The sequence below is a fragment of the Paralichthys olivaceus genome, chromosome 1, assembly GCF_024713975.1.
Source record: "Paralichthys olivaceus isolate ysfri-2021 chromosome 1, ASM2471397v2, whole genome shotgun sequence".
NCBI lineage: Eukaryota > Metazoa > Chordata > Actinopteri > Pleuronectiformes > Paralichthyidae > Paralichthys > Paralichthys olivaceus.
Genome location: NC_091093.1, coordinates 3,093,851 through 3,109,137, shown reverse-complemented (window position 1 = coordinate 3,109,137; position 15,287 = coordinate 3,093,851). Strand labels below are relative to the sequence as shown.

Sequence of the window (15,287 nt, the reverse complement as noted above, 5' to 3'; positions counted from 1 at the left end):
CTGCCTTTTAACCGATACCTATAGTGGCTGAAAGAATGAGATCATACAATCTGCAGAAATTAGTTTTCTCCGCAGGGAGTGTGGGCCCTTTTTAAACCGGCAATCAGACAAGAACATCCACTGTACATAGCAATTATAAAGTTTCTTTCCTATCTTTAATCAAGAGCGTGTTCTTTATTTCGAGAGCATTATTTATTCATTTCACGTTAAGATTTTGTAATGCTTTCCTTTTTGCATTCTTTCAAATAGTACCTGCTCAAGTGCACATTTGCTCTGCTACTGCTCCAGACTGTTTGTCAGCGCTCAGATATACTGTTGCACTGCCTCATTATGGGCGCGTTCGCTTTGCTTCTTGTAACGTCCCTTTGGGGCAGTCACTGTTTTACCGGGTTCTGCAGATCACTCACCAGCATGGATTGCATTTTTATCACAGAATAAATCGTATTTTTAGCACATCACCCTTATTTGTAAATGCTGCACTTTAGAGTGTTGCTGATCAGAATGGGTAAAAGCCCTTTTGCCTTAAGACATGGTCGAGCAACATTGAGTTAAACCCAGTTCATTTGATCTGAGGATGACAGGAAGAAAAGCTCAGTCATCCAGAGAAGATTTGAATGCCTCCTGCATGCCTCCCTGTGGAGATGATTCATGCCAAACTGTTTTGTACAACTGGGAGGACAGGAGCCTCCCAGTTGTACAAAACAGACCCATAGACGCTCGAGGGATTACACATCCCATCTGGTCTGGGAATGTCTTCAGATAACCTAGGAGATATGGGAGGATGTGGCTGAGTGGCTGGCTATTATTCTCACAACTCGGACAAAAATCAATAGGAAATTAAGAGAATAGACCTACAAATAGATCTGATGCAATTGTGGAGCATGCTGTAGTGCAAACGGTCTATAGCCTAATGCCCTGTCTCTGGATTTGTGTCCATCATTGGGAATAATAGAAGTGCAGCATTAGCATTTGAGCCACATTTATATGAAAAGGACGGAATTTGTCATTTCTATTTGGTCAAATGCCAGAGAATAATTTGATAAAACAGCTTGAGGTAAAGAAGAAGAGCTTTATCCATTTAGACACCACTGTGATGATTACCTAAAGGTTTTCCTTTTTATGTTTGGATGGTTTGACTTGGTGTGAAAGCTGTCAATCAAAGTCTCTTGTAATAATATAAACTGAATCTTGTGAGGCTAAAGCAGATCAACACACATATGATCATAACATGATTTTTTTGTTTTAGTTCAAATATATATTACTATTAAATCAGCATAGAAAACAATATCACCATAACTTCACTGACTAAGTGTTCTGGAGATTTTCGTATCTACAGGAACATTTTATGTTTTATCTTGAACTGATAAATCCAGGGAGGTCAAACATTAACTTAAACCCTCTATTTTTAAATATATCTGCTGATCATGAGAAGTTCCAAGACAGCACCTGGACAGGTGATATATATATATAATGCAAGATGATGTATAACCATGGTTAACAGTATGTATGAGCAGGGATTTTACAATCCTGTGTTAAAAAGTTGTAAAGTAGGGTCTACAACATTTCACACAAATGTCTGATAGGATAAAATAATGAAATTAAATGTTATATCCAAAATATCAAAAGTCAACTTCACTGTGACATCATATCATTCTGCAAAAACACTTCTGAAGGAAGATAGTGACCATAATTCCAGCATCTTCACTCCTTGGTGGTGTCTTATTGTGCAGTGGAGGACTTTGTCACAGTCGGCCGACTTTTAACACATTTATTTACATATTTGTGTATGTCCTCATCTGAAGTTAAACTGTTAAATGCTACAGAACATTCTTTAATGTGCATTCATAATGTTAGTTATCAATTAAAATTTAAAATAAAGGTAGCTTTAATTCAGTGGTGCACAGTAGATGTCAGTTTGTAGACGGAGGTGCTGATGGTGTAACTGGTGTGTCTTGTTTTGCAGGCAGCTACAGCAGCAGCAGCAGGCAGAGCTGGAGGTTCACCAGAGAGATGGACTGACTGCCTACGATCTCTCCCAGGTAACAATTCACTTAGGAACTGCTTCACCTTGCAAATAGCAGGTTAGGAAGATGCCTTCGAATTGTAATGAATATCAGTTGAGGACTGGATAGAATAAATAAATAATCTCCATTTTGTGTGCCTTATCTTCATGAAAAGCATTGTTGTTGAATTTGCCATGCACCATCCATTTATCTATAGTAGCAGTGCATGTAAAGAAATTAATAACAATCACTTTTTTTCTCTTTAATGTGATTTGAGCAAATTATTTTGTTAACACAGATATAATAGAAGAGAGGGTTTCTTACCACAGTGTGTATCAGGTGTGTAACAGTAGGACTCCATAACTGGCTACTTTTTCACTTCCCAGGCTGTAGGAAAAAAATGTAATTGTACTCTAATCAGAGCTTCATTAGGGGTTGGCAAAGCAGAGCAGACCAGAAAACAATCTTTTTGATTATCCTCTTTTTTCTTTTTCCTCTTCCTTGCCCACTTGGCTAAAAAGCTTCCAATTAGCTTAGAAAAGTGGATGGAATGTGTTTTCACTTGTGTGTTTGTCTGTTATTTTTTATGACCTAAAACAAATGATCCCAAACATCTGTCACACCTTTGTCTATTCCACCCCGACCTCGCCCCGACATGTGCTTCCTCCCTCAGGTGCCTGTGGCCAGCGTCAGCAGTGGAGTCCATGAGGCAGGGAAGAACATTGACAAGACAGAGGCTCTGTTCTCCCAGGAGAGGGACCCACGCTTTGCTGAGATGTACACCGGCATCTCTGGCTGTACGACTTACACACACAGAAATACACCAACATCAGCCTCATACGCATGCCCTGATGGTTGCTTTTTTTGCATTGCACTTCTTTCAATCACAAGTGAGCTCTTCCCTGTTATTTCTATCATGCTGATGAGGGTTTGTGTGTATGTGTGTGTACAGCGGGAGATAAGAAAATGATGGTTCCCTCCTCCACAGCTGGAGGACAGCAGCTCTACTCCCAGAGCTCTCCCTTCCAGCAGGGACACTCCGGCAAAAGCTTCAGGTACAGGCCACATATCAATGTGATGGCAGCATGTCTCTCTGGAGAAAAGTGTAGCCTGATGATTCATAATTCACAAGATTTTTTTGGTTTGTGTATGTTTCTGTGCACACAGTTCATCTGTGATCCATGTCCCTGGTGTGAATGACATCCAGCCATCAGGCTCATCCAATCAGAATCTAGCTCAGATTTCCAGGCAGCTCAATCCAGGCCAGGTTGCATGGTCAGGCAACCGACCCCCCTTCTCCGGACAGGTAACGCACACACGCAAGTACTTGCACACAGAGAGTCTGTTGCTGAAGTGAAAGCGTTCTATCAGGAGTAAAGTTAACAATCGTCACAGTTGCCGTGGTTGCCAAACTCATTTTCTCTGCTCCTTGTGTAACCAAGACTCCCATCTCTGGTGCCTGTTGACAGATGGACTTGTTTAATTGCTGGGGGTTCAGCACATTAATTAAATGGCAACACGTTTTTTTTTTTTGTAATTTGTCCAACTCGTGAAATAATGTTGATGCGGTGTCACATCATTTTCATGGTATAAAAAGTGGGGAGGTGTAGAAAGGTTCAAACTTGAAAACATATAATCTGCTCATGTATGAGAAAGGTGTAAATACGTTTTCATGCTTTGTTTTCAGGCAACTTAAAATAGCATGAACACACTGACCTCTGAATCTTGTATTACACTAAACTTGAGCCGCCCGCCGTGTTTACTTACGCCTCTAATATTCTGTATCTGTGCCCTCCAGTCCAGTAAAGCCCAGTCCAGTCCATTTGGCATTGGTTCTGGCCACAGCTACCAGACTGACCCAGCCTCCTACAGTCCTCTGTCATCACCTGCCACTTCCTCCCCTAGTGGCAACGCCTACTCAGGACTGACAAACCGCAGCACAGCTTTTGGTGAGCTCTTGTCTTCTTCTTTTATCCTCATTTATTACTGTGTGATCTCTTGTATTGTACACCCTGTGGCACCGTGTAGTTCAGGACACTGGTTTGTTGTTCTGTCCGCAAAAGCAATCCTATGAATATAGGGACTGAGGAACAACATTTAAGTTGACACATACCTACCTCTCTGTTAGAAGATCTTGCAAGGTGGGGCTTGGCAATAACATTAAAAACAATACGACTATAGTAGAAGGGTTAAGTCACCATGATGACGAGTGTAGATGCAGTAGCCTCTCTCAGGCCAAATATTTAACTTGTTTTTTTGGAACACCTTTAAAGGGATAGTTTACCGAAAAAAATTAATTTTGCTTATTATCTACTCACCATTGTGCCGATGGAGGGGTGGGTGAAGTGTTTGAGTCCACAAATCACTTTTTGAGTTTCGGTGTTGCAGCAGAATCCAAACATAATATATTTCCATACTGTTTGTGTGGAGTCATCCAAGTGTCTGCAAGCCCTGACATTCATATTTCAGTGTCCAGTGTGTAAGATTTAGGTGAAAGGGATCTATTGGCAGAAATTTAATGTAGAATAATCCTCATGATGTTTTCACTAGTTCGTTTCATCTAAATTGTATGAATTGTAGTTTTCTTTACCCCAGAAAAGGCCCTTTATATTTAAATACTTTATATTAACATGGAGGGAGTCCTCTCTACGGAGGCCGCCATGTTTTTTACATTAGTCCAGACTGGACAAACTAAACACCTTTTGAGTTTTTATGACAACTGAAGCTACCACAGGTTCTTTTTCATGTTCGGAAGAGGAGGGTGAGGTGAGGGGTGTTCAGCTGCAACATGCAACTTCAACACTAGATATCACTAAATTCTACACACTGTACCTTTAAAACATGGTGTAAATGACCTCCATCAGTGGTGAGTAGAAAATCTGTAACTTTTCATTTTTTTGTGAACTATCCCTATAATGCTGCAAAACCCAGGGTGGGGTGTCAAACGAAGAACTGCTGCATCTTTGATTTCATGAAAACATGCTTACAAACCAACATAATGGACACAGATGTAGAGCTGAATGGACTCATTTGCCCCTGAAACCACAGGCAATCACTGCTGTCTAGTTGCAGTTAACAATGAGTTTATGTCCAGAAGTTGCAAGATGGGTGTGTGTCTGAAGACTGTTCTCCACTGTACTTTCAAAGTACTGTTGGTGTTCATTCAGTATCAGACATGTACTGGACTTGGAAGTTTAAAAGTATCCTAGAGGAAACACTGCATTATAATGTAACAAAATGCTACATTGAGTCATCATTAAAGTAGAAATGAAAATATGCAGTACATTATAAAATATATCCCAGCTTTAAAGGTTCAGTGTGTTGAGTTTAGTGACATCTAGTGGTGAAGTTGCATGTTTGTCCATTCTGAACTACTGTAAAAAACATGACGGCTTCCGTAGAGAGGACCTGCTTCAGATGTAAATATAAAGTATTTAAATATAACTTATGAAAACATCACTAAGATTATTTTGTATTCAATTTCCGCCAGTAGATCCCTTTCACCTAAATCTTACACACTGGACCTTTAATATTTCGGCATATTTCCAATACAGACCTTGTCAGAGAACATAAACACCTGGAGTAAACCCATGAAGACATGATGAGAGAAACTGAACTCACTCAAGGCTACAACCGACAGGTTCAAACCCAGAACCTCATTGCAGGGAAGTGTCAATGCTAACCACTGCTTCACCGTGCCACTCCACACCCAATGTGATGCTATTATAAGAGTGCTGACTCATAGCCTATAGGCTGTGTGATGTTTTATACGATGTTGTTCTGAGGTCCACAAGGAATGCTGTTTTGGTTCCTTGTATGTCTGTCAAATATGTATGTGTGGGAATTGACCATAATAATCACTCTAAGATCCCACTGAAATAATGATATTAAATATTACTAAATTATCTTAAAACTCCATAAGGTCTGGTGGTGTTTTTCTACTTTCAATTGTATATAGATGAGCAAACATCTGGCAGGAATGAAGCAACCATAAAACATACAGGGCTGAGGCAGCAAAAGAAAACAAAGGGTAGTAAGATGAATTGTTTTAAAGACAGGATTGAATCTTGATGTTAAAGCCTGTCCAAGTTGGTAACTGCTTAAGAGTAAAGTTGTCACAGTGCTTCCTCTCGACAAGTCAGCTTCTCAGATGTACGACCTTTGTTTTGTCATAAACTCACTAGTAATATAAGGTCAAGTCACCACCCTATGACCTTCACAACTAGATGTGAAAAAGTGACATATAACCAGAGAATTGTTTCTTTTACCATCTCTAAAAATGAAGGTGGCATGCTTGCAGAAGGATTTAAATCTGGACCACAGTGATCAACAACTGACCGACTGACCAATATTTCTTTTCCCAGACCACTGGCCTGACTGAAAGCTGGACTGTGGAACACTGACTTTTGAACTTGTGTGTGTTGAGTCAGTGACGGCTCATTAACCAGCTGCTTAGGAGTCTCTCTGTTTGTTGTCCACTTAGCTGTGGGAATAAAGTATGTCTAGTATGCAACTAGTTGATGGCCTTTTAATGGAAACGCATTAGCCAAATGATTTATCTATCTCTTTCTCTCGACTTGCTTATCTATTTATCTTTTATTTGCCATCTCGTCTTCTTTCTCTAAAGCTGTGCATACACTTTACAATTTAAGCCAATTTTTGCCCCAAAGGCGTTATTTGCCTTGCAGTGTACAGGAGGGAGCAAGCAGCAATGAATTACTTCCGAACGCCCGTCGGACACTCTGATGAATTTCTGACATGTCTGCCTTTTTCTTTTTCCCTGCCTTTTCTCCTGACTGCCCATGCGCGAAGTGGCAAACACAATGAAAGCGAACTGAACTAAAGAAGCCGCTTCGATGAGAGATGAAACGTTTCTCTTAATCACATGATGTCGCCTCTATAATGAGCTTTAGTTTGAAACACATTGCACTGACTCTGATTGAGGCCACGCTGTGGTGGAAATGTTTGTAATTGATAGTCAATAAAAACATAGGGCTCTATCCTCGTGTGCCACGGCGCACTGTGCACAGCACAGGTAAATGTCCAGTGCGCAGATAGCGTGACTGTGTGCATTTGGCAAATTGGTGACAGGATGCGCCTGGTGCATCTGGAAACAAGGAGAAATTGAGATTGAGATGTACTTGGTGCGTTAGCGGCGGTGATTAACCAACCATCGCATTAAACTGCCCTTATCTTTCCCTTTAAGGAGAGTGTAGTGTCATTTTGTTGATAACAGCAGTCATTAAGAGAGGGAAGGGAGGGATGGGGACATCACAAGGTAAATCTATGAACTATCTATCCACCGTTTCAATAAATATTTAATTTCATGGAATAAATTTACTTAAAGGGGAGGATAAAAGTTTAAAACTATGTCTGGTTATCCCAACTTTAACACACCCACTACACCTCAATCTCTCCCTGTTTTCAGATGCACCTGTCACTGTTATGCCTGAAGTGCACAGTCACGCTCTTGCCATTTAAAAGCACTTTACACGGTGCACCGCGGTGCACTAGGATAGAGCCCTATGTTTTTATTGCAAACATTTCCACCACAATTTGGGATCAAGCAGAGTCAATGTACGGTGTACGACCTATTCTCTAGTTCCAACGTGTTATTATTTCGTGGCCACGTTATATTTTTTTCCCCCCAAAAAAATTGTGAGCCTTGGCTTCACATCGTAGATGATTTACTTGTTCGGTATGAGTTGGAATGTAACAGCGGCATTTCTAAATTCGTACAGTGTATGCCCAGCTTCAGGCAGTTTTTTGTGTCATATTTTTACTCGCTCGTTCTCCTCTGCCTGTCAGACCATTATGAAGGATGAAGTCAGTTGCAGCCAGTGTCGTTCATTTGTCTGTTGCTGCACATGTTTTCAGCCTTCACTCATGTTTAATAAGCTGTTGTTTTTCATTATCTGCTCTGCTTTCCACTTCATGTATGCACAGCCATCCTCCTCTGTGTTTCGTTAATTACTTTTTCATCTGGATTACCTCTCTTCATCGCAAGCTCAGTCTCTTGTCTGTATCTGCGTGGAGATGCGATTTTTTTTTTACTGGGAAACGGCGAGCAGGTTCCTCTGCAGGGGGAGGCTGACAGTTTATCAATCTGCCTTGCTTATTGTACTTAGTAGACTCTCAAAACAGCCTTGCAGGGAGAGAGTGAATTTGTGTGTGTGCGGGTCTGTTCATTCACATCCTGTGTGTAGCTGCTGTATGAGCAAAAGACAGCTTTTAGATCAAAGTCATGAAGCTGACACTGCTGCTATTATCAGGTTGTGTTGATGTAGAGAATAATAGTTATTAAACTTTGTTTTAAGATTCAGCGTGTAAGACTTAGGTGAAAGGGATCTTTTCACAGAAATTGAACATAAAATAATCCTGTTGATGTGTTTTTGTTCTAAATTGTTGGTTTCTTTACCCTAGAATGGGCCCTTTATACTTATATACTTTATGTTTACATCTGGAGCGGGTCCTCTCTACGGAGGCCGCCATGTTTTTACAGTCGTCCAAGCTGGACAAACTAAACACCTTTTGAGTTTTTATGACAACTGAAGGTTTCCACAGTTTCTCTTTCATGTTTTGAAGGGGAGAGGGAGGTGAGGGGTGTTCAGCTGCAACATGAAGATGTTACTTAATTTTACACACTGTACCTTTGACACCTTTAAGACAATCGCAGGTTTTTAAATCTAAGAGTAATTGATCAAATGTGATCAAACATCTCCTATAGGAAATGTCCTGATCATATTGTTTTACTGTGGGCCCTGATCCAGATCTGAGACCTTTATTCTTGGGTATCTGCCAGTATTGAGTCCAATCTGTCGCATACATTAACACAGCCACAGAGGCTTTGTAGAGCTGATTAAATATGGATCTGCCACGCTGACATAACAGGTGTAGTCACTTGACTTGGCAAACTGTATTTCTCCCAAAATAACTTAATCTACTGCAGGTCCTGGTTCAAAACTATGAAGCTGATCAGCTTCAATAATTGACATTGTTTAAAGTACTGACACGTGTACGGTGATGATACAGTAGAGTGGAGGAACGTCTATCACACACATTAACATTGCTCATAGAATCCTTGTATTTTGCCACCTGGACATCAAAATAGTCACTCACTGCTGCACCCAAATCATTATGTCATATTTACAAAGGAGTAGAGGAGAGCACCAGTACTGCAGTATTTCACTATTTAAGGCATACTATCAAGATAATGATATGCACCCACAATGACAGGTATACAATGTGCTAAGCTACATTCGTTACAAACAGATAAAACATTTGAGACTAAACAATATAAAAAGCATTCATATACAAAAGAGAGAGTGCAGCGGAGTCAGTGTGTGTTGCATTACATTTCCCTCAGGTTCTGGGATCGTAAATAAGCACAATTCTTGGTAGCACTTTAGTTTAGGGAACACAATATTAATCATTAATACATAACTAATAGGGATATCTGTTAGTGCTTAGTAAGGTTTTATTAAGCATCTGCATACATGTGTTAGGTCTTAATTGAACACATTCCTATTTTTGCTTAACAACTGGTTCATTCTTGGTAAATCCTTAGAAGGCTACTAGTTGGCCATGATTGTAAGTTATTAGTGTTTAGTATGGGTCTACTTTAATCCATACTATATATCAGCAACTTAAGCTCAAGACTAACTAGCTGCTTATTAAGGGTTTGTCAAGAATAAATGACCTATTCAGTAAGAATGAGAAATTGTTGAATAAATACCTTATACATATGTAGTGATGCTTAATGCAGATCTAATTGATCATTAACACATACACTAATTACTCATGTATTACATTGTGTTCCCTAAACTAAAGTGTTACCCAATTCTTTTATTCTTTTACATAATCAACCGTTCATAAGGATGAATTTGACCTGGGACAAACGTGATCACTAGAAGTTTCCACAGTAGAATTTAGTCAGGAGGAGGAGCAGCGAGATTTGACAGAGCCGCCTCACAGTGCATTCATTTTTATTTGTCAGCAAGATTATACAAAAAGTGCTGACCTGATGACCAAACTGCGTGGAGTGATGGGGCTAGAGAAAAACCCAGTGAATGTTGGTGCTGATCCAGTTAAAGGGGGAATCTTTTTGTGACATTGCAAGATATAGAGCATTTTCCATCGCTTTCATCACTTTCTCAGATCTGGATGTGGATGTATGAAATCAGATACTTTCCTAACTTTAGGATTGGTTTTGGCGGAGGTGTGCACTCAGCTGAGTTTGATTTAACTCAACCATGGACTGATATCAGGGCTAATAGCACATGAACTGTCTGATATTTTCAACTTTGCGCCAAAGGTAAAAAATCCTCCATCCATCTGCGGTGCACCATGGGTATTAGGGAGGACATGATAGCAACGGCAACAAGTGTTAGATCGTTACATACATATGAGATGAAGAGCAAGGGAAGCCTGCAGGCCTTCTACAGCTGGCACCGCATGAAATAGTTATGTCATCCTTCCGAGAGAGGGATTCAACTAATGGTCGTGTCAGAATGAAAACAACTGCCAGTGCATCTGTCAACATTGGAGAGAAACTTCTAGACCTCTGTTTCATCTGTTTATCTTGGTAGATGTGAACAGCGGCAGTTCAATAGAGCTCAAAAATCATCAGACTACCAGATTCTCAACCTCTGTCAATCTTCACGTTATGTGTTGGTGATGGTTTGTTGCAGTTGTGTACATTTGAATCAAGTATTCTGATTAACCCCAGTAGCAGTCAACATCAAAGTGTCCAACAGCTCAGTGGAAATCCGAGAAACATTCAAAGCCAGGATGTTAATTAACCAGTAAAGAGTCTAATTAATGGTAATTGCTGTTACAAATACTCTACAATTTGTTAGGGTTGCAATGATTATTTATTGAATCATTTGTCTTTTCTTTTTTCAATCATGACATAACATCTTGAATAACAATATTAGATGCTTTCTAATTGACTTAAATCAGTCATCAAAATTGTTTAGTTTGTAATCAGCTAATTGTTTGTCATTAATTAGAATGGCTTTCATTATTTTTCCTCTTTGTTGTTTTTAAAAACGGGCGAGTGAAAGAGTAAAACAAAAAGAGGAGCTTGGCCCAAAATTAAGAATTTAACAAAGGGGAGAGCAGCACAGCATCAGCCAGCTGACAATGGTCCTGTACATTTAGAGAAGAGGATACAGCAACACAGAAAAGATTGACTAAACATCTTTTATTAGATAGAGAAATGATAATAATGAGCTGTCCATGAGGGAAGAATGGTCATGATAATAACAGTTATACAGAGGAGAAGATGAAGATGGTCGACCTGTCTCATACTCTCCAACCAAATGTTTGAATTCAGATTGAAGAGGTCGCCTGTAGTAAATGATGAGCTGGTATTATAACCCAGTGTGTGTTTGTGTGCGTGTTTCCAGATGTGTCGGGGGAAAGCAGTCAGAGCGGAGCCCAGTTCCAGGGTCGTCCCAGCGAGGTCTGGTCCCAGTGGCAGAACCAGCATCACTCCCAGCAGGCGGGGGAACAGCACACACACCCCAACCCCAGTCAGACAGAAGTCTTCCAGGTAACACACAAGCTCAGACACACACTCTGCTGCTCTTGGACTGTGTTGCTGCAGCATGTCCGGCTGCTGGCTGCTGACCAGTGTGCACAGATATGTGATATGTCTGATAAGACCTCCATGTCCTCAGCACACCCCTAAACCTCTGACCCATCCTCCCTGTGTCTCTGCAGGACATGTTACCCATGGCTGGAGATCCCACGCAGGGAACAGCCAACTACAACATTGAGGACTTTGCTGACCTTGGCATGTTCCCACCCTTCTCTGAGTAACCAGTTCCTCTTCTCTCTTTCTCACTCACTTTCTATCACTCCCCTTCTCAGAACTGGACTAATGTTTGCATTCATCTCTCATGCTCTTCCGGTCAAAAGTTCAACAACACTCCCGTTTTTCCAGTTTTTATTGAAATTTCATCAGTTCAAGTCCAGTGAAGAAGCTTCAGTGGAACAAAGGTCTGCAACAAACTGGCCAAGGTAAATGAAAAAGAAAGTTCAGGTCACCAAACAGTGTGGATTTCATCGAAAAACAGACATGAAGACATTGGCTAACACACATATTTTCTTCCAGCAGTGGAAAAAAAATCAAAGCTTTAGATTTGATGCAAACAGTTTGTACAGGTGTTGGTGACTTACAAACCATGTCTGTACAAGTCTGTTACTACAGCCTCTGGTGCAGAGGACCACGCTGATCTAGAAGGTAGTTCTATATATTTCTATCAGAGTGGTTAGAAAAAGAAAAGTAAAGCAAACTGACAGACTGACAGACTGAGCTTGATATAAAATATAAAATAATTATTGTTATTGATAAGAAGAGAAGCAGACAGAGGCTTCACATGATGAAGAGCAGCACGGTCTCCAGGTCATGGAGCTGGTTTGATGAAGTGGACAGAGGATGAAAGTAAAACAAAAAACATTAGTGGAGAAACTGTATTTGTTTCATCTCCATTGCAGAAAGAACATCATGAGTGTGTTCGTCTGCTGGAGATTATATTTAGTGAAATAACATCCCCATGATTCATTCTGTAAAATCAAACCCTCATCATTTTTTTTTTTGTTCTACGCTTTAATTTCATAAAAAAATGGAGGTGTTGTAAAACATTTGACCCGCAGTGTATCTCACTGGGTCACAAACACACACCTGATGTGCAACACGGTGAATGTCTCGGTGCACTTGTCATCTCACACACACACAGCCCACAAACGTTTGCCCCTCCCAAGGCCTACAGTATGTACCTGTGAAAATACACATACCTCATCGCTGTTAGGAGGAGCACTGCTGTCAGATGGAAGGAACGCGAGCGATCATCAGTCTATCAGCTGTTGGTCGGTCGTGACAGTGATGGACATTGTCTGGAGCTTTTATAACAGGCGGTTGAAACTCTGTAGCTCTCGGCAGTCAGCGGCAGCACGAGCAGAAGGAGGTCAGCCAACAGGTTACAGCTGGATGTGTCAGACACTGGTTTTAGATCCTATTAGTGGAGGTTTCAGTAAAACTCCGTGTCCCACAGACATCATTTCTGTCGGCCGCTCGTGTCAGCTCCACGCAGTCGACCGCCATTTATGATTGTACCAACAACACATTTTCAAGATGGAATAATGACAGCTGAGGAAAAAAACTCAGCAGGAAATGTTTTTGAAGCTCTGTCATTTTCATAAATTGCTCCCGAGCTGCTGCATTGAAGTAACTTGTAATGTGATGCAGAGAAATTCACACTTGTTTCTGGTCAAATGCAAAATCTGCATTAAATCTGCCTATTTATTGATTTAATATTTCACTCGCTGATAAAAGGTCAGTTAATATTTAGTCTTGATAAGGATGCGGATGTGCAGCTGACAGGTAACAGAATCCACATGTCATCAGACTGTAAATAGGCTAAAGTTACACCATGGTGATTCATCATTACCTAGCTATGTAGGAATTTAGGTCTGTGCTTTTCCATCAAAGTTTCCCAATTGTATGAGAGTTGTTGCTCAACTGGGTTTGAGAGCATCAGGCCCTGTTTGAAGCTTTCTACACTTCCTGTGAAACATGTGTTCCAGTGTGAGACACAGGTTAACACAGTCACCAGTGCATTAGACCTGCTGGTGTCTGTCACAGCTCACACATGTCAACTCACTCATGTTCTTTGTGATTGCAGAAAAATTGTGTCAGTGTGCTTTCTGTGTGTGCTCGTGCACATATTTTCATGATGACAGAACAAAGTGGAGACTGCTCCTTAAGTCAGCTGACGACCGTAGGAATAGTTCTGCTCCTTGAATCTCAAGTTATGTTTTGGGGCCACCAGTGTCAGTCCAGACAGGATGTCATTTACCTCACACCACAATAGGACCCATACACTCGGAGACGAGTTACCTCCTCTGGTAAAACCTGCAGTGACTGTAGAGAGCATCGGTCGACAACAATAATGATGTAAATGACGTGAAGTAAAATGTCTGAGCGCCGAAGACGTTCACCTCCATCTGCCTGGTGCTGCCTCTCACGCACCATCACTGACTCTGCCAAACAGCAGCAGGTGAGGAGACGCTGCTGCTCTCCACCCGCTGCTGACCTCACTCTCTCCATCAACCTTATGATGTAAACTATATGTAGTGACGCCCAGAGCTCTAAATGCGAGTACCGAAGGATTCTATGTACACACGAAACAAAAAAGAATAAAATAAACTCATTGCAGACAGTTCTTAAGCTAAGGCTTAAAGTGCACTTCATGAAGCTAACTGCTAATCTCACCAGCCTGCTTTAAAAGGGAAAAACCGCCATACCGTCCAAGCAAATCGCAGTATTTACTAGTGTATTTGGTGTTCTTCAGCTCTCGCTACTTGACTTAATTACTTTATAATCTTTTCAACTATTAAGAGACTGAATAATACTTTCTAGTAGGGGAGCTTTTACATGATAGATTGTATAATGTCTCTGACAGATGGATGGAGAACCGTGAACAGACGTCGAATCCTTTTGCTAAAGATCTCAAATTGATGTTTTCTTTTTGTAAATAATGTGATTTTTATGTCGACTCGTGTTACTTTCACACAGTACATGTTCTTTTGTGTAGGTTTTAATGATATTGTGTGCAATGTGACTACATATTTAACTATTGGTATTTAGTTAGTCTGTTCATTGTACATTGAGTTCTAGACCTGTACAAATGGTGTAAATGTGACCCATTATTTTTGTGTAACAAATTGTGCTTGTGACAATAAAATTCTTATTGGTTACGTGGCTTCTGTTCAACGTCTTTACTCTCCCATTTTTCATACTCTACATTACATACAAATCTTTTATTTTGATTATTGTCTTGTTAAAAATCAGACATACAAACTGCTTTCACTGCTATAAAGTATTTAGTTATAAAGCTTAAATCAGGTTAACTCTGTTTTTCAGTTTTTAGTAGTTAATTTGATTCACATAGACAATAACTGTAATAATAATATTGAATATAATAGACATGATTCTTTTACCTGTGACAATATTAACTTGCTGATAACTAATGTTCTTTATGTAAAGTGACCTAATCTCACACATCAAAGTCTCTTAGTACAACCGTATATATGAACTGAAGTATTTTTACTCAGAACCCAGATGAGAACATATCAGATCATCGCTTTTTAAGTTGATATGTAGAACTATAGAGAACATACATTTGCTTACTTACACATCGAAGACTTCTGAAGCAACATTATTATTCATTTGAAATAACTTGGTCTAGTCCAGTGCTCCCTCTCTTTTAGCTCTGG

General features: G+C 40.2%; 1 protein-coding gene across 4 annotated transcripts in view; it reads left to right on the top strand.

Annotated features, from left to right (window-relative positions):
* Positions 1 to 14,768, top strand: part of arnt2 (aryl-hydrocarbon receptor nuclear translocator 2) — a 59,167-nt gene extending 44,399 nt beyond the window's left edge. For all 4 annotated transcript variants that reach the window (XM_020080086.2, XM_069526925.1, XM_020080080.2 and 1 more), the window contains 7 exons: positions 1,964 to 2,039; positions 2,677 to 2,800; positions 2,956 to 3,058; positions 3,171 to 3,309; positions 3,802 to 3,952; positions 11,414 to 11,559; positions 11,730 to 14,768. In XM_020080086.2, coding sequence (XP_019935645.1) covers positions 1,964 to 2,039; positions 2,677 to 2,800; positions 2,956 to 3,058; positions 3,171 to 3,309; positions 3,802 to 3,952; positions 11,414 to 11,559; positions 11,730 to 11,828 — 838 coding nt within the window. In that variant the 3' untranslated portion in view covers positions 11,829 to 14,768. The remainder of the gene's footprint in view (positions 1 to 1,963; positions 2,040 to 2,676; positions 2,801 to 2,955; positions 3,059 to 3,170; positions 3,310 to 3,801; positions 3,953 to 11,413; positions 11,560 to 11,729) is intronic.
* The last annotated feature ends 519 nt before the right edge of the window (positions 14,769 to 15,287 follow it).